This window comes from Haemaphysalis longicornis, unplaced genomic scaffold, assembly GCF_048455015.1.
Source record: "Haemaphysalis longicornis isolate Haplotype H1 unplaced genomic scaffold, Haemaphysalis longicornis Haplotype H1 scaffold_1, whole genome shotgun sequence".
In the NCBI taxonomy this organism is placed as follows: domain Eukaryota; kingdom Metazoa; phylum Arthropoda; class Arachnida; order Ixodida; family Ixodidae; genus Haemaphysalis; species Haemaphysalis longicornis.
In genome coordinates, this window is record NW_027526203.1 from 429,926,008 (window position 1) to 429,944,262 (window position 18,255).

The window sequence follows — 18,255 nt, forward strand, 5'->3', positions numbered from 1 at the left end:
AATATTTCAAAAATAAAGCCACCAAGGGCCTAACATGGAACAAATTTTTTGTTTCACCCTACCACACATGAAACTTTACCTTAGCAAAGTGATCATAAGTTTATAATTATCTTCAGTATCCCTTCAATACATGAATATGCTGACAAAACTTTACGAGTTGTGATTAAAAATCACTGGAATAAAGCTGCTGTATGTATGTATTGCCTCACAAATTTTAACTGAAACAAGCTATTTTTTTTTTCTTTGAAGGAAAAGCACTTTATTGCAGTAAATATCTATGGGGCATTTTCCCAATGGAACGTTATTCCAAGCTCAGTTACTATTCTCCTCAAGGAATTTTTCCCATTAGGAGACGAAAAATATAACATCACAGCTCAGAATAACTAGACCCAACTACATTGAGAATACACCTGGTAACCCAAGCTTCAAAATGCCATACAGTACACACACATAAAAAGTCAGTTCTTACTTGTTCCTAATTTGCATCCCAGTACCATTTTTGTCCAGTGGCTGGTCCTAGAAAAAGACAATAAAAGAAGGGGAGAGGCCGTTAGCGACACGCCAATGACAATTATTCTTTCAAATCAAGGAAAGAATAAAATTCCCACTTTTTTTAAAGGGACAATGAAAGCAAATGGCAAGTTGGGTTCAGACGATAGTTCAACTGCTCCGACGCCCTCTCAGCGTCTATTCGGCAGCAGAAGATGCTTTAATTGCAGAGAAATTACCAATTGAAAAACACATTTCATTTCCCACACCATTTTATGACGTTTCATGTGACAACGGTTGCCGGAAGCAAGTGAGACAGCGGTGTGGTCTAGCCGGAAAACTAAACACACCGGCCAAACCATTGCGGCCGCAGGTGCCACTGGTCGTGCACTGAGCGCACACGACAAAATAGATTGCCCGCCCCGCACTTCCATTACCTACCACTCTGTGCAGCAATCTTGTGCCACACGAGGCGTGAGTGGTGGTTAAACAATGTGAATGTATCGCGCGGCCTTTTGCTTTAGCTACAAAACGTCTAGTGGACAGTGTAACTGCAGCGAGAACGACGATGGGCGCTCTTTTGATTTGCATTACCGTTACAGATAGTACGACTTAAGTTGCTTCGATGCACCCGGCTTAACGTGGTGCCATCTGTTAGTTTAACACTAAATTTTGTCCATCGCGATATGCTGATATTTATGCTTTGTGTTAATGTTTTGCGAAGCGAGTTGCCTATTGGCCCATCTGCCAGATATGTGCCTAGAGCTTTTACGAGCACCCAAAGCACTACTAACAAACGCCTTGGCGCCAGTATGGAATGAAAAACGTGCATAACATGATACAAATATACTTAAGTACGCACCCTAGAGGAAGCATAGCAGCACACGACAACAGCTCATACAACGATAGTGTAGAGGAATCGTACCTCAGTCGCCCTTGACGTCAACTCTGCTGAGCAGCTGACAGCTTCACTTTATGATTATTTGTGTGATTATTTTCAAGGTACCAACCCAGAGACTGGTATATTCATTTTCTGTGGGTGCCAATTCATTTATTTAGACCAGCTTCGGTTTTGTCTTCAGTCCCTTTAAGTGTGCCATTTGGGCTAATGTTAATGAATTTGTGGAAAGTACTAGTACAACTGCACATGACATTTTATGTACTGAAATTGATATAATAAAGGTTACTAGTTAGGTTAGGCTATATCAGGCCTTTGACGTGCACCAAAATTGGATGCACAAGCGTTTTCATCTGTCACAATGATCAGAAAAATGTCACTGGCCATAAATCTATCCTCTTCCAGTAGGGTAGCCATCCTGCAACCACTGTAGAAAACACCATTTTACAGACCAGGGGCCAAATTCTCTAAAACAAAGACATCGTTTTGAAGTGACACGATACTGGCATGCAAATGCATGCATTTTTGGGTTGGGGAGTCGCTTTGTGGAACGGGAAAAGGGGCGAGAAAAGGGGCGCAATTAGGCAGGTGTCCTAGGAGGAGCACCGGCACAAGGGCACAAAGCGACGCACAAACGACAGGGGGCAGTGCGCGCCACTTCGCGCCAATAACAGCCCCGACATTGATTCGGCCTATATGCGCTGGCACAAAGCATTGCACACACAGAGTTCCCTTCAGCCGCAGACCACCCCCTCGCAAACCACTGTTCACTCTCAGCGTAAATACAAGAATAAATAAATAAATAAACACACGGCTTGCACTCAAACGGGCACCAACTACAGCTTGCGACATTTTTTGCCTATATTGACTAAGTAAATTATGTGCAATCACTGTCTGCAGAAAAAAAGAACAGAGCTACAAAATGTATGATCTTTCAGATAAAACAAAACGTTATTCAGTCTTTAAAATGTAATTTTAAGAGGACTTCGCGAAACACTGTGCATGTTAACCGAGATGCAGTAGGCAGAAAGGTTGGCTACAAGCAACAAACATTTGTTTGGCAGTGCTGTTCCCATGAAACCTCCGTCTATAAGAGCTTTGCTAGTAATTCACGTAGCACCAAGCTGCAGCAATGGGCAACGAATATTAGCCAGTTTAAAACACAACGGCTACATTCTTCACCTGTAAATATAAGCAACGCTTGTCTAAAATTTTCAAAAGTACGCATATTTCAAGTTGACAAATTGATGGAAATTGATATGTATTCGGGTGCATATGGGTCCCCCGGAGCTGTTCCCAGGACACAGCTGCATTTTTATAGGGTAATCTTGCGTAATATGAATGATTGTAGCATGACGCTTAATGCCCGAATACCTTCATACGAAAGGTCGCCTTCTCTGAACACAAGATTTCACAGGCTACGAAAACATCTGATAGCATTTTTTCTCAATTAGTCATGAGCTAATTAATATCCGGCTCAAGTCCCTCACAAAAACAAGACTGAAATGTTAACACTTTCAGCCGCATCGCCAAGCCAAATATTAGAAGCTGACACAGTTTCTTCGAATATCTAGGGAAAATGGTTAACGTAAATTACGGGCCATAGAAACCACACGGCTGGGCATGCTACATGCATTGCTAAGCGGCCAGGCTTCCGAATACACACGAAGTACTATGCCTGGACATGGTACTTCGTGCCAAATCCTGAGGTGCAAGATCATACCCCGATTGCGTTCCGTAGAAAAAGCAAGGCCGCACACAGTGAAGAACCTAAGCAAGGCCGCACACAGTGAAGAACCTGCCTTCAATACATGATCAAATAGTCCGCGAGAACAAGTTGCACATAATTAAATTAACACAGCAGAAAAAATTCACTCATTACGTTTTCAAACAAGCGGTGGCAGTGCAGCGAAATCGAATCAATGAGATCTGTCGACTGCACATGGCAAGTCAATGTCACGCCACTGCGCGCACTTTTACGGAAAAATATCGCGGTGAGGACGTTGCGATGTACTTCATTGTAGTGTAGACTGAATTCTGCGTACTTAGACGCACTTTGTCACACCAATTGTCCAACTCGGACGCCTTTAGTGATCGCATGCCGGCAGGCAAGCAACCATTGCATCATGTTCACTTGGACGACAAAGTCATCTAATTAGAACATACTGAACACCACTCAAGCGAGGCCAAGCTACTCGTCAAAGCATTTTATAGAAGGCAGCAATGTTCAACTATCGCAAGCGATAGTTATTTTCTTAGCACAAGCAGCACATAAGCGCTTAGGCCTACTGACTTAGCCCTGCTGTACTCACCTTTGAAGTAAGTGTGACAAAACTCCGCCGTAATAGACTCTCTGTGATAGAGTTTGAGTTTAGAACTGACCGAGATGATACTCTTGCTGCGTTAAGCATTTCGTCGATTGGGGCTTTGAATATCTGCACAAATAATGATCTAAGAAAATGAGAGTCCTTGCGCTGCTGCACCCCACGTGCGTAATGTGCGGATCACGTGATGCTGAATGGCGATGCCGCTCGGTCTTTTAATCGCAACGAAGGTTCCAGAAACTAACGCTTGTGAGCGCTCTGCTCCGTGCTTCTATCCTTGGTCTGCTCACACTTGCCCGGAAGCAGCTTCGTATTTTATTTGCCCATAGAATTTCTATCATGATAAAGTTTTGAGCTGCACAGGAAATGCTCGAAAATTCTTCGGACACTCAATTCTGCTTACGTACTTTGAAGACGACAGCCTGGCGTTTTAACTTCTAATACTTTAGGCGCCGTTTCTGTCTCTTTCTTCGCCTTCGTTTCTTTGTCTTTTGGCCAGCAAGCAGACTGGCACACGCCAACGCCTCCCTAGAATCACGATTCTGCGCGCGCGTGCACCTGTTCTACTTACGTGCCGTTCAGGTGTCACGCGGCAGGCACTTGTGAATTTTATGAAGCGGGCACATCAGCCTCTCGAAACTCATGATTTTGGGCTGCTGCTAAGGAGACCCGGAATTTATTTTTATTCGGAAGGGGGGACTCAAGGTCTAGTCAGGGATGGGGAAGGCGGTAAAGGAGATCCAAAAATTAAATCTCAGCGGGTCAAACGTGTTTTTTTTTTATTTACTCTTTATAGGGGTAGCCATTTTCTTTACCTGCCAATAATATTCGTTCAGAGGCGTTCCTTTGCGAGCACCCAAGGTACCAGTTGGTCACCTGCCCGTCTGAAAACGCAGTCGTTTTTTAGCAACACTCATGATGGTTTGCCAGAAAAGACATCACAGGCGGAGGAGGAAGAATAAACGCTTATTTTACAAATTAAGAGCAGACGAGTGTCCGCCTCAGTCCAGGTAGCCGCGTGCTTTCGCTGCTTGGGTGCCCCGCTGGATCGGGTTTTGCCGGTCCTGCAGGTGCGAGCTGGTCAGCGCACATCCCCACTGCTTCAGAGTAGGTGGGTGAGTGGGGAGGGATGGTGTGAGCAGATGAATACGAGGTGGGGGGTTGGGGCCGGGGTGTGGCAGTCAGGGCAGTTGTAGGTGAAACGACGGAAACCAATATTTTTGGAACAGATACAACAAAATTTTACCCAGGATTCTTGAGTGGTCTTAATTGGGAATGACTGACAAAGTGAACATGCTTACAAAGCAAGCCTATGGGTGTCATTTATACTGACGACTTAACGACAAAGGACTAGGCCGAAGAACGCAATGACGAGCAGCGCCTGTTGTGGCATTGAAGCGCATGCACCATGCTAGGTTTAAGATCTTACACGTCGGCAAGTGGATTGTATCAAGTCTGCACTGATGCCAACAATACTGATCACATTTCGCTTCTAAAGCATGTAATTATTCCCTGGGTCTTTTTTATTTAGGGTGAGCCCTCTGGCATTCAATGGTGTAGTGAATTGATCTTCTAAGTGGGCTCTTAGCCTCACTTTCGTTCAGTCTCCCGAGTGAGTGTGTTCCTGCCATGGCCTCATGAGTTTGCACCACACCAGTCAGAGGCACACGTTTTCCTGTGTTGCCACAATAAGGGGTGCTGGGCAATGGCATAAGTGAAGACATTCGAATATTCAACCTGGCTAGTAGGAGCCTGCAAAACCTCCAGCATTATGGTGGCCAGTTGCAAGAGGCCATCAGTCCAAGATGGGATCCATTGTTTTCCCAATACAATCAGATTGATCGGTTGTGGGGTTTAACGCGCCGACGCAACGCAGGCGATGAGGCGTGCCGTAGTGGAGGGCTCCGGATTAATTTTGACCACCTGGGGATCTTTAACATGCGCCGAAATCTCGTACACACGGGAGTTTTTGCTTTTCGCCTCCATCAGAAAAGAGTCCGCCGCGGCCGGGAATCGAACCCGCGACCCCCAAGACAACCGGACCTGGTGGAACATGTCGATGAGGCTTTACTAGTGTTCCAACAAGATGGCAAGTAGTATGTTTCGTGTTCAGAGAGATGACCAAGCCAGTCTAGAGCCTCTGTGGTCGACCATCATCGCTAATACTAGATGGTTGAGTACAGGGACTTGCAATGAGTCTGGAGACTTTACTGCAAGAAAGCCAGTCTCGTTGCTGCTTGTACAATGCTTCGCAGTCTTTGACCAAGTGCCCGAAAGAGCATGTTGAGGAGCTTCTTCGGTGATTGTAGCAATTAATTTTTTTAGGGTGCGGTTATGTTTTGATGCACCTGCCCGTGAACGAGACCTCTACTAGCATCCCATAGACGAAGGAGGCGGGCTTTATACAAGGGTCATCCATTGTAAAAGTTAGGGTTCTGGTATTTTTATCAACTTGTTTGAGAAATGTTGGGTCCAGGTTCCCAAGTCTGCCAGAGTTGTGGGAAGAGGTAGGGTCCCCTGGCGGAAAACAGCACAGTTGCGATGGTGGCTTGCCCAATGTGTTTTTGCTTTTTTGTGGTGGAAAAAAAATTTAAATTTTTGGCGTTTAACCCACTGAAGCTACACCTGGGCTACACGGCACACTTTAGTGGAGGGCTCTGGATTCAATAGGTTTCTATCTATCCATCCATCCTTGAGATGTTTTTGCACACCAAAATCTCAACACACTGGCATTTTTGCTTTTTGTACTTTCTTGGGAGGGGGGGCTGGTGATGTTAATTATGTGGGGCCGCTTTCAATTGTTTCTTTGGGGCATTGCCAGTTGTAGGCAATACAGTTAGGTCGGGGTTGGCATCTCTGGTTGTGCTGTTGCCGATTCTCATGCAGGTGGTAATGCCATTGCAGACTGTCATGCCAAGATTCCGGGCTATTTAGAGGAGATCGGTTCCCCTCATTCGCATGATGGTAGCCCCATGTGGCGTGGGAGACAGTGAAGAATGGCTGCATGCGAAGCATCCCAGTTGGCACTAGTGGCTTCTATTTACCAGTGGAAACTGCAACTTAGACAAGCTGGAACCAATACAACTGTTTCACCTAAAACTAAATTCTATTAACTAAGCTGAATCCATCAGAAATTGGCATGTACTGGACATGTGGCTGATAGCTGAAGCACCTAAATTTTCTAAACAATATTTAAAAACTCCATAACGACAGTCTTAGAGCTGTGCTCTACTCTGTATGTACACACCTTATTGAAACAGCGTGGTAAAGACGAGATTAAAGGAGAGAACGTCCCATGTTCTCTTCCTTTAGTCTCGTCTTCACCGCACTGTTTTGATATGTTTCACAACTCCAGTAACATCTTACCCACATTAATGCATTGACATTTAAACCCTTGCTGTTGATGCTCTTTCCAAATGAACATGAATAAGGACAAATATTAGTGTGAGGAAGCATCATTGAATGGACTTCGCTGTAACGTATCAACTGGTGAAGAAAGACAAGGACGGTGACAACTAGTTAGTTGAGTTTAAAGGAAATTAACGTTTCGGCTCCCACACGGAAGCCTTGGTCACAATAAAATCTTGAAGGGAAATAAGCGCCTTATATACGTTTCACGACGCTGCGCAGGCAACTTGCGTAGATTGGAGGCAGGTTTCCGGAGTTGCAATTCAGCATGTTCCGTCGTCTGTATGTGAAGTGATTCCGGTAACAGGCGTGAGGTAGCATTCCTTTCTTTTGCGAGGACGCGTGCAGCAGACCAGTTGATTGTGTGCGATGTGGTATCGCAGTGCTCGGCAAGGGCGCTTGTCGACATGTGGCTCTTGTTTACATCGTTGTGATGTTGCTGCAGGTGCTTTGCAAAGTTTCCTGACTCGCCAATATACACGTACTGGCAATCTGCACAAGGGATGACGTAGACAACTCCTGGATACCTCTCTTTTTGCAATGTGTCCTGCACGTTCACAAGTTCATGCCTTAGTTTGCGAGACTGCACATGCGCAGTTTTCACGTTGTACGAGCGGAGTGTGCGTGACAGAGCCTCGCTGATGCCGGGCACGTAGGGAATTGCCGCGCGCTTTTGAAGTCAGACGTCGACGACGTGCGCAGGGCGAGTGCGCTGCTGCTGAACAGAGTTGATGAAGGCCTCAGGGTAACCGCACGATGAAAGTTTATAGCGTACTCTCGTATTGTCCGCCACCCAGTCTTCTGGCTTGCTGCAGATCCTGTCAGCTCTGCGGAGAAGGGAGGAGACCAAGACCACAGACCGTTTCTGTGCTGCCAGATGCACCGAATTAAAGTGTAGGTACCTGCCGGTGTGAGTCTTCTTTCTGAACACTGTAAAGGACAGCCCCACACTCTCACGCTTCACCAGGATGTCTAGGAATGCCAGACGCCCGTCGGCTTCTTCCTCAGTCGTGAATTGGATGGCCGGTTCCCTTCCATTGAGGTGAGCTGTGAAGCGAGTCTTTTGGTAGCACACAGAAGCAGTCATCGACGTAACGCAGGAACGTTCTCGGTTGCGGTGCAAAAGAGGCGAGGGCACGCTCCTTGAGTGCCTCTATCGTCAGGTTGGCGACTGTCACGGAAATAGATGCACCATCGCCGCTTCGTGAACTTGCTTGAAGAATCTCTCGTTGAATGTGAAGTACGTGTTGGACAAGCAAAAATGCAGCAACCGTCCAGGTCGTGTGCCTCGATTGGGCTTCTCTTCGGTAGCCTGGGGTCAGTCTCAGTGCGGAAGTGCAAACGTCCACAGCCAAATCAATGGGAACGCTCGTAAACAGTGATACTACGTCAAACGACACCATTGTATCGGAGACGTCGAGCTGAAGGTTTTGAACCTTTTCAATGAAGTCCTCATTGTTGCGGAGATAGGCTGGGATGCTTCCTATGAGTGGGGAGACGACGCGATGCAGGAAGCCGATGAGCCTGTGGAGCGGTGAACGGGTAAAGTCCACTATTGGCTGCAAAGGAACACCAGGCTAGTGCAGCTTGGGTAGACCATATATTGCTGGCGTTTGTCCGTTGTGGCATAGGAGCTTGTAATACAACCCCTTGTGCTGAGGCGGTACAGCGTGGAAGACGTCAGCCAAGAGCTTCTGCAGTTCTCGTTGAACCTTCCCAAGACTTGCATAGGTGCCAGCATAGCCCATCAAGGTGAGCATTATGGTCCTGTACTCCTCAGCGTCCATGAAGACGGTGGCATTACCCATGTCCGCCGGAAGCACAGCGACTGCCTCGTCGCGCAGGCTTCTCACAGCAGCGCATTCCCTTTCGGACAGCGGGGATACGTCGGGTTTGCCGCGTAGCTTGGAGAGGACGCTGATGGCACGCATGCGAGGCTCTGTGAGGCTGTCACGCATACTCCGCTCGTACAACGTGAAAACTGCGCATGTGCCGTCTTGCAAACCAAGGCATGAACTTGTGAACGTGAAGGACACATTGCAAAAAGAGAGGTATCCAGGAGTTGTCTACGTCATCCCTTGTGCAGATTGCTAGTACTTGTATATTGGTGAGTCAGGAAACTTTGCAAAGCGCCTGCAGCAACATCGCAACGATGTAAACAACAGCCACGTGTCGACAAGTGCCCTTGCCGAGCACTGCGATACCACATCGCACACAATCAACTGGTCTGCTGCACGCGTCCTTGCAAAAGAAAGAAATGCTACCTCACGCCTGTTACTGGAATCATTTCACATACAGACGATGGAACAGACGCTGAATCGCAACCCCGGAAACCTGCCTCCAATCTACGCAAGTTGCCTGCGCAGCGTCGTGAAACGTATATAAGGCGATTATTTCCCTTCAAGATTTTATTGTAACCAAGGTTTCCGTGCGGGAGCCGAAACGTTAATTTCCTTTAAACTCAACTAACTAGGGGTCGGCGTCCTTCTCTTCATCAAAATGCATACCGACCAGACGGGCTTCCGTCACATCCTTGACTTTAACGTATCAACTGAAGCTCCATCTGAAAATCCGAGTCGAAAATTGTCATGTTTGAATGGTAGATTCAAACATGACAAGACGGCAAAAGTTCAAAAGTTACATTCTTTGTGACAAAGTGTTACACTGCAAGACGACATTGAGCTAACGTTTGGAGTTTTAAACTAATGTAATGCCCTAAATGCCTGCTGTCTTATGCAATTTAACCACACCTTTATGCAGTTACACATTTTTCAAGGGCATTCAGCTTAAGCATCCCTCAAAGAAACAAAGCACCAAGCAACTCATTCAGGACTTTCATGGCTTTTCAAGGACATGCACCCTTGTAACAGCATTTTAGACTACAATAATGAACAATGAATAAAGTGAATGTCTATCAACTACTAAGCTCAACAAACACCCCCAGCTCCTAGATGAATACGACTAGATTACTGGAGAATAGCTCAAGGAGGGATCTGTGGAAAGAGTTCCACCAACAAAAGAGCACTCTACAGAATTACTATATACACGCTGCATCGAGCTGCAATATGCGAGGACTGAGCTACTACAAAAGTACGCATCGCGTTTGATGCATGTCTCACGAATCTGGTGCGAAGTTGTTGAACGAGAACCTGTAAGCCGGGCCGCGAAATAAGCAAAAACAGTTGCACACTTATCTCACTCAGTGTCCTAAGTCGAATCATGTTCACACAATGGAGATGAAATTTCCCAGGCTGTTGTAGCAATGACTGAATGCGTGGGAGATACTGAACTTGCATCTTTTGAAATTACGAGCCAAGGAAAATTGGCACATTATCAGTGGTGAGATCATGGAGCACAAGCTTGCATCATCCTGGAAGCCAATCACACCCTGCGCATGCCTAACATCTGCACTTTCTCCATTTTGTTCACTTACCATGTTCTCCAGTGATGCTGTCCAAATCAGGCAGTGCCACCAAAAAGGTGAAGCGAATCTTATGCCATACATTTGCCAGCTGGATTTTATTCTTGCTCTTACATGCTTCTCTTGCTTTTAAAAGCATGCTGCTTAGGGGCTCGCAACATCTGGTGACGATGCCCGTCACGCCAGGCGAAGGTACTCCACTGGGCCAACAGATGGAACCACCGCCTCAGCGGCCATCCGAGCGAGGGTACCCCACTAGACGATCATGCACTATCTCGGCATACAGCACAGGTCCACCTCCCTATATATGCATCGATAAACTACCAGACCTGCGTGGGTGAGCTTGGAGTATGTACAAGCGCGGCTGCCACTGTTAGAGGTGGCGCCGTTGTGGCCACCGCGGCGCCACAACAGGCGCCGCGGGAATTTTGCGGCACGTGTGCAATCAATGCCAGAGGCGGAGATAGCTGCCTGTCGTCTGCTATGGTTCCTTCCACTTCACTGCACGCGTTCTTGTATGAAAGCACTGCAGCCATGGAGCTCTAAAGTATTCGAAATGAGTTATCTAGGCAAAAATTTGAAATGTTTTGTACCTAATCTCCTAATAAACCTGAAGCATGGATTTACTAAATCAGCACTGTTTGTTCCGTTTTTTTTTTTTTTTTAAGAATAGCAAGGCTGAAAGTGAACCTCTGTAACGAAAATTATCCTCTGGAAGTGGAAGGCATATTTAAAATTTTGTATGTGCAACAGTGCCCACTTTGATAACTCAGTTGCAGTACGATTTGTTAATTAAAGCACTGTGGCTAGATTGCTTGCGTACTTTCGCCGCGCGCGGTGCAGTGGGTAGAGCCGTAGCAGACAACGCGTACCTATCTCCACGTATGGTACCAATTGCACATGTGCCGCAAGATTCCAGCGGCGCCCATCATGGTGCTCCTTGGAGCACCGCCACATGCTCCATGTTACTTCTACCAGAGGCCACGCCTGTACATACCACGGCAAGCGGTGTTGTGAGCGACCACCGCCTGTGTGGGAGCAGGCTGCCAGTGTGCTGAAGTTGCGAAACACCACTGCCGTAGTCAAACGAAAGTTTGCCGTACAGGAATCGTACTCCTTCAGCTGTACGCGCTCACCACCGGCCTGCCACCTTCGGACCCTTACCACGGGCCCACAAGTACTCTCGAGACGATGCGACGGCTGTCTGGTGCGCAAATCTTGGTGCACGAAAGTCAGCTTCGCTGTTTCAGCATATTTCACAGGCGTGGAACTGGCTTTAATTTTTTCTTTGCATGAACTTGAGAAAGCAACTTAGGAAACCTTCACTCATAGCTCAATTGTCTAAACTGTGTTTCATCGTAAATATTTGAATTCTAAATCTCATTCTCTGTGAATGCCGTCACCAACTTGCATTAACAGTAATCTCCAATGCATCAGGGGTGGAACAGGGCACATGGGTTTGGGAGCAGTCCAGGGAGCAGGCTTTTAGCAGGCAGAAAGGTCTTTTGGGGCAGGTTTGGAGCAGCCAGAAAAGCCATTTGGCAGGGGGCTGACACAGGCTGCTGTGCCTGCGCCCTGCCCATTAAGTTTAATCTATCTACTATATTAGGCGTTCTACCGTGCACCAGAACCTGCTCCAAATCAGAAACGCAGTTCTTGTACTATATCTGGAAATTTACAATATGTGGAGTTATCTACCGTCAGCCCCAGCGAGTGCGCCGCGTTATCACCGTTCAAAGGATAAGCTTCGCGCGCAGAGTCGAAGGGGATCAGATAACAGGCCTCATTTCGTGTCCAGTAGATGGCAGTGTTAAACAAACTCACGGTGACATTACGTAAAACAAGGTGCTTGCTTGAATTTTTTCTATCGAACAACAGTTTCAGCGCGTGTGAAGCTGAACGTAGCTTTGTCTTCACCCGTCGCGGGGCTGTGAGAGTCAAAGAACATAGGCCGCAGACTATGTAACGACAGCGTTACAAGGCGTAATTAATTGCAGACCATCCTCCAAATAAGCAAAGGTAACCCCAAAGTTCACAGACAAAAATGAGAAATTACCTCGCAACAAAGGCGAACCAAATTAAAACAAGAAAGGGCAAAGCGCCCAAGACCGTGTTTGTTCAATACATGCAGCTATGCTCGTCAAAAATGGTCAACTAAATTAAAGTTCACCTCAAATAAACACAACCTTTCATGCAAATATTATTTTGTTTTCTACCTGTTTGCGATGTGACACAAAATCATTTCACTCACTTTTGGTCACTTTTCATTCATTGTGGTGCAGCGGCCGGTACCATCACACAAAACAGTGCAAATGCAACACAAATAAACCTTAAGTGAAGGCGGAGAAGGCGCGTAGTGCTTTCGGTCTTACAGGCAAGCAAAAGCCAACTTCCATAGCTTCTCAACCGAAACCATAACTGCACTGAAACCGAAAACACGATGTTTCAGCCAAGTTTTCGGGCATGGGGCATCATGACGGTCGTATCTTGCAGCTAATTCCAGCTGTGACGTAAGACGACGCCGACTAACAAGTCTGGCGCAATAAGGGCGGTTTGGCGCAGGATGGCGCAGTTAAACGAGTGAGGCACTAAATGGCACAGTTGTTTTACCCCTGCACATGCAAACAGGAAATCACAGCCTTGAACGTGACCACAGTAGCTGTAACAATGGGAAGCCATAGGGATGACTTGGGGGGATCTGGCCAGAGCAACCCGCGGCTGCTTTCAACATGTGCTGGCAGAGGGTTTTCAGTTGCACCCCTACAGGCAGAGCCTACAAAGTTTTGTGCAATGACCTAGAAAGGCATGTAGCACTGCACAACTAGTATCTACTGAAATGGGAATGATGGTCATAGACTCAGACCGGTTTTCAGTAGCTTGCGAGTTGTGCTGCAGATCGCGTTGCATTTCAGGTATTCACTTTAATGAGCTTGTGCTACGGTATGAACCACCTGAGGTTTTCCAACGCTAGCAAAATATTACATGCGTGCCATCCCATTCACATGTAGGTGCAAGTATCGCGTTTGTGGCACAACACAGAATTTTATTGAAACGTCGTGATAGGCTTTGGCCTTCACATAAAATGAATAGTATGATATTCGATTTGGCTTCAAATCAAACAGCACAGTTTAAAAAATTTAAGATTCTTAAAGTGCTCAGAAGTTTGAAAACGCAAATAGGTGGTTGAATCAATGAACACTGGATACACGAGATTACACCTTGCTAAAAACAAAAAATGCCGCACTAAAGATACATGCCAAATATACAATTGACGACTTAGGCACGAAATGTACTGCAAGATTTGAGTGCTTACCAAGGCCACTAAAATGCACTCATTTCCTTCGGTAGTGATGACAGGCCTACCTGCAATGTACTGATTGGGTGCGGCTGAAGCACCTATTACCGACTGAGCGTTGGACCAACTACACCCTGGTGTTTTTCTTTTCACATCTAAGTCGTGCCAAGATATCTAGCAGATCTAGTCGCGCCTTAAAGGAGCTATGAAGACAAAATACAAGTTTGTTTTATTCGAAAGATTTCGTGTTTTATAGCGTCCCCAGTGCTTGTGCGGCACCAAATGATGCCGTATTCACTGAGAAAATGATCAATTTAGGTTAAAATTTGATTCTCCTGCCAAATCGTGTTTTGGTGACAAATACAATGAAGTCATAAAAGAACTTCCACTGCGCCATTCGGCTCTGCAGCCTAGCTCGCCGTCAAACCTCCCAGGTGGCGCTAGCATACTCAGCACTCCGCCGTTGCTTTGTTTTTGACGGTATTTACACCTGGCTTGTTTTTGTTACGGTAGAAAGTAATCGCATCGTGAAACATGGGGTATGCTTAACAAAGAGGGTCACATAATGCAACGTCGCTTACACCAATCGGCTAGCGTCGTATAAGACAACTCTAAAGCGTCAGACTGGTGTGCAGCTAAAACAAGCATAGTGCGCCCAGTACCAACAGCAGTGCGCATCGGTACTTCTATGTTTACGTGTATTTTCGTAACTTTTGTTGTTTACCGCACCATTCTTACTGCTGTAAAATGGATATGCATTGCATTTAGGTGCAAATAGCTCGTTCGGCAAGCTTATAAGCTCTGCCTAAATTGCGTTTGCTTTTGCCGGTTTCAGCCAATCGCACAGCTGGGCTCATATGACATCATAGGTTCTGTTGCGGGAAATGAGCTAGTGGGTCGCATGGCCATTCCCCGAAGAGTGCGTTAAAAGTGCGAAGAGTACGTTAAAAGTGGCGTCATTATGATTTTAACGAGGCAACCTTTTGAATGAACCAAACTTGTGTTTTGTCTTCATGGCTCCTTTAAAGGGAAGGTGAAGCGGTTTTAGAATTAAAAGAAAAGTTGACTAGCAGCAAGTACACATTGAATAGTTCATGTGTACGAAATATTTTCGCAATACATGCAATAGAAGCGGCACAATGAGCAAACAAAAGTGGCCCGATGCCCCGCCCCCATCCCGCCGCGCGATGCCGGAAGACCGAAGAGCGCGGGCGAAAACCGGCTGAAAAACGTCATACCTGGACTTCCGGCCGGATCGGCCGCCTCGGCCATGCTCTTTTCGCCGTGTTGCCTTGTGAATGATACTTGTTGTTGTTGTGGTTGATAGCACTCATTTGTACAATTTTCGTGTTCAAAAAGTGTGCACGAACGCCAAACGAGGCATACGTTATCATGCCGTATTCCTAAGCAGAATAATGCCACGCCGGGATGCTTGATAACATATGGAAGCGACAGCCAAGGTGGCTGTGCTTGATGACAGAGAATGTACTACACTACGTTAAATACTTTGTAAACCGATCCAATGCGGTCTTTTTTTTTTTTGATGCGACGGACGTGAATGTTCACATTAGATTCTAGATTTAGGAAGGATGGGGAATACTGCTGTACTTTGGCCGGGGATGTTTCGTTCCATTCCAGAAACCAAGTCACATTTGTTCAGGAAATACTTGTTTCGTTAAACACGTCGGTTTTCTTTCCCTATGGGCTCAGGACAGTGTTCAAAAAAACAATTTTTTGGCGAAACTAAAACACGGGGCCAATCCTGATAGAAGTTCTCTCCCGGCTAAGAGGAAACGGTATTCCTACAAAGTAAAAGAACCAAGACAACCAGATTACTTATTTTGCAAGTATACATGTCACGATAAGGTTATGTTTGTCTGGAATTTAAAAAAAAAAAAACCACTCCGAACCACCACCGTGCCATAATTTGTGTTGACTGCGGGGCCTAATTTTTTGCCGAAGATTCCGCGTGGCTGCATAATATAACCTCAAGTGTTCTCCAGTGATAGTCGGTGAAATATATAATGATGATACTAAAAAATTTAGGAGCGAAGAGTAAATATACTGCCTCTGTCCGACTAGCGCGGTAAATGCTTAAATTTAGAAATGCTGAAACAGGCCAACGATTCATTATCACAAACGTTTGGTGATTGTTACCTAAAGTAACGTAACTACAACGTAACTGCCTTGTCCGACTCGTCCATTAATTATAACGATGTAGCCGTAATATTGTAGCAGAATGTGCAACGCACAAGCGAAAATCAAGCCCTACTACAGCCAATAATGCTGAGCAGGCACTAGTATGCTGCAGTGTTTTCAGAATAAATGCATGTGAAGCAGTAAGACGCCACTCATCGAAGTGCAGCTAGCAATCGCGTAGGCGTCGTAGCGCCGGCGCCGCTGCCGAAATGGCGCGCGCGTGTGGGTCTGTATACGGGGATGAGTAACGGGGCTGGGGTGGGCGACAACGAACAAAGGAAATGCGGAAGCAGAGTCTGCTTGTTGGTTTATGCGTGTACCGGCAAGATGTGTCTCGCATATACGTTTACAGCGCATGAACGCTATTTTTTCGCGCAGTGCACGTACGTGCTTTTCACTGGTAGATTGTTTATAAAACGCCCATTAATCTTCGCCATAAATGGTTTTGTGTATAATAAGAAACAGTTAAGGCAGTACCTAATATTAACATAAGGTATAAAATCCCCCTATGCTGGTTGCCTAATTCAAAAATACTTTGATGGAACCCACTAGTCGACGTCACAGTCACTGCTTTGGGGTTCTCTGTCGTGTAAAGCAAATTTAAGCTCCAAGATAATTGAACCAACAGCACGGGAAATTATAAAACAAACTTCCAGTCATGTGCGAAAATTAGACTGCAAGCTAAATTGCCGCAAAGGCGACCGTGCGATCGTTCGCAATGCTTCTGACAACCCGCGCGGCCGAAGGGTGTCCTCCTTTGACGTCATGACGGGCGCAACCAATCAGGGGCGTCAAAAGACGAAAAGCGCGCGTCTTTCAAACGGGGCTGCGCTTTTTGCAAGATAAATGCCACTTGGACTCATGTACGACAAATTTCAATGTGATATTCAGAATCAGCGCGAAAGAAACTACATAACTGTTAATCTAACTCAATTTTTTTGGAAAGCGCTTCAGCTTCCCTTTAAGCAGCACCGGTCAATACCTTTTAGATAACAGCTGGACCAAGGACACGGGTTCGATCCCAGCCACGGTGGCTGCCTTTCTGACGAAGGCGAAAAGCAAAACTGCTTATGTGTCGAGATTTCAGCTCACATTAAAGATCCACAGGTGGTAAAATTAATCCAGAAGCCTCCAGATCTAGTCGCGCCTTAAAGGAGCTATGAAGACAAAATACAAGTTTGTTTTATTCGAAAGATTTCGTGTTTTATAGCGTCCCCAGTGCTTGTGCGGCACCAAATGATGCCGTATTCACTGAGAAAATGATCAATTTAGGTTAAAATTTGATTCTCCTGCCAAATCGTGTTTTGGTGACAAATACAATGAAGTCATAAAAGAACTTCCACTGCGCCATTCGGCTCTGCAGCCTAGCTTGCCGTCAAACCTCCCAGGTGGCGCTAGCATACTCAGCACTCCGCCGTTGCTTTGTTTTTGACCGTATTTACACCTGGCTTGTTTTTGTTACGGTAGAAAGTAATCACATCGTGAAACATGGGGTATGCTTAACAAAGAGGGTCACATAATGCAACGTCGCTTACACCAATCGGCTAGCGTCGTATAAGACAACTCCAAAGCGTCAGACTGCTGTGCAGCTAAAACAAGCATAGTGCGCCCAGTACCAACAGCAGTGCGCATCGGTACTTCTATGTTTACGTGTATTTTCATAACTTTTGTTGTTTACCGCACCATTCTTACTGCTGTAAAATGGATATGCATTGCATTTAGGTGCAAATAGCTTATAAGCTCTGCCTAAATTGCGTTTGCTTTTGCCGGTTTCAGCCAATCGCACAGCTGGGCTCATATGACATCATAGGTTCTGTTGCGGGAAATGAGCTAGTGGGTCGCATGGCCATTCCCCGAAGAGTGCGTTAAAAGTGCGAAGAGTACGTTGAAAGTGGCGTCATTATGATTTTAACGAGGCAACCTTTTGAATGAACCAAACTTGTGTTTTGTCTTCATGGCTCCTTTAAGCAGCACCGGCCAATACCTTTTAGATAACAGCTGGACCAAGGACACGGGTTCGATCCCAGCCACGGTGGCTGCCTTTCTGACGAAGGCGAAAAGCAAAACTGCTTATGTGTCGAGATTTCAGCTCACATTAAAGATCCACAGGTGGTAAAATTAATCCAGAAGCCTCCAGTATGGTGCGCCTCATAGTCAGAGGTGTAGTATTGACGCGTTATTAAACACTCAAAATTTGAAATTTGAAACAAACCTTTTAGAC

The 18,255-nt window shown here is 46.0% G+C and overlaps 1 protein-coding gene across 1 annotated transcript in view; it reads right to left on the reverse strand.

Annotated features, from left to right (window-relative positions):
* The window catches only part of Hsc70-5 (Heat shock protein 70 cognate 5), a 28,357-nt gene extending 24,449 nt beyond the window's left edge, over positions 1 to 3,908 (reverse strand). Inside the window, exons 1-2 of the mRNA XM_077687314.1 lie at positions 3,700 to 3,908; positions 470 to 516 (exon numbers count right to left, since the gene is read on the reverse strand). Of these exons, the coding sequence (XP_077543440.1) occupies positions 470 to 516; positions 3,700 to 3,798 (146 nt within the window). The 5' untranslated portion in view covers positions 3,799 to 3,908. The remainder of the gene's footprint in view (positions 1 to 469; positions 517 to 3,699) is intronic.
* Positions 3,909 to 18,255: the final 14,347 nt, after the last annotated feature.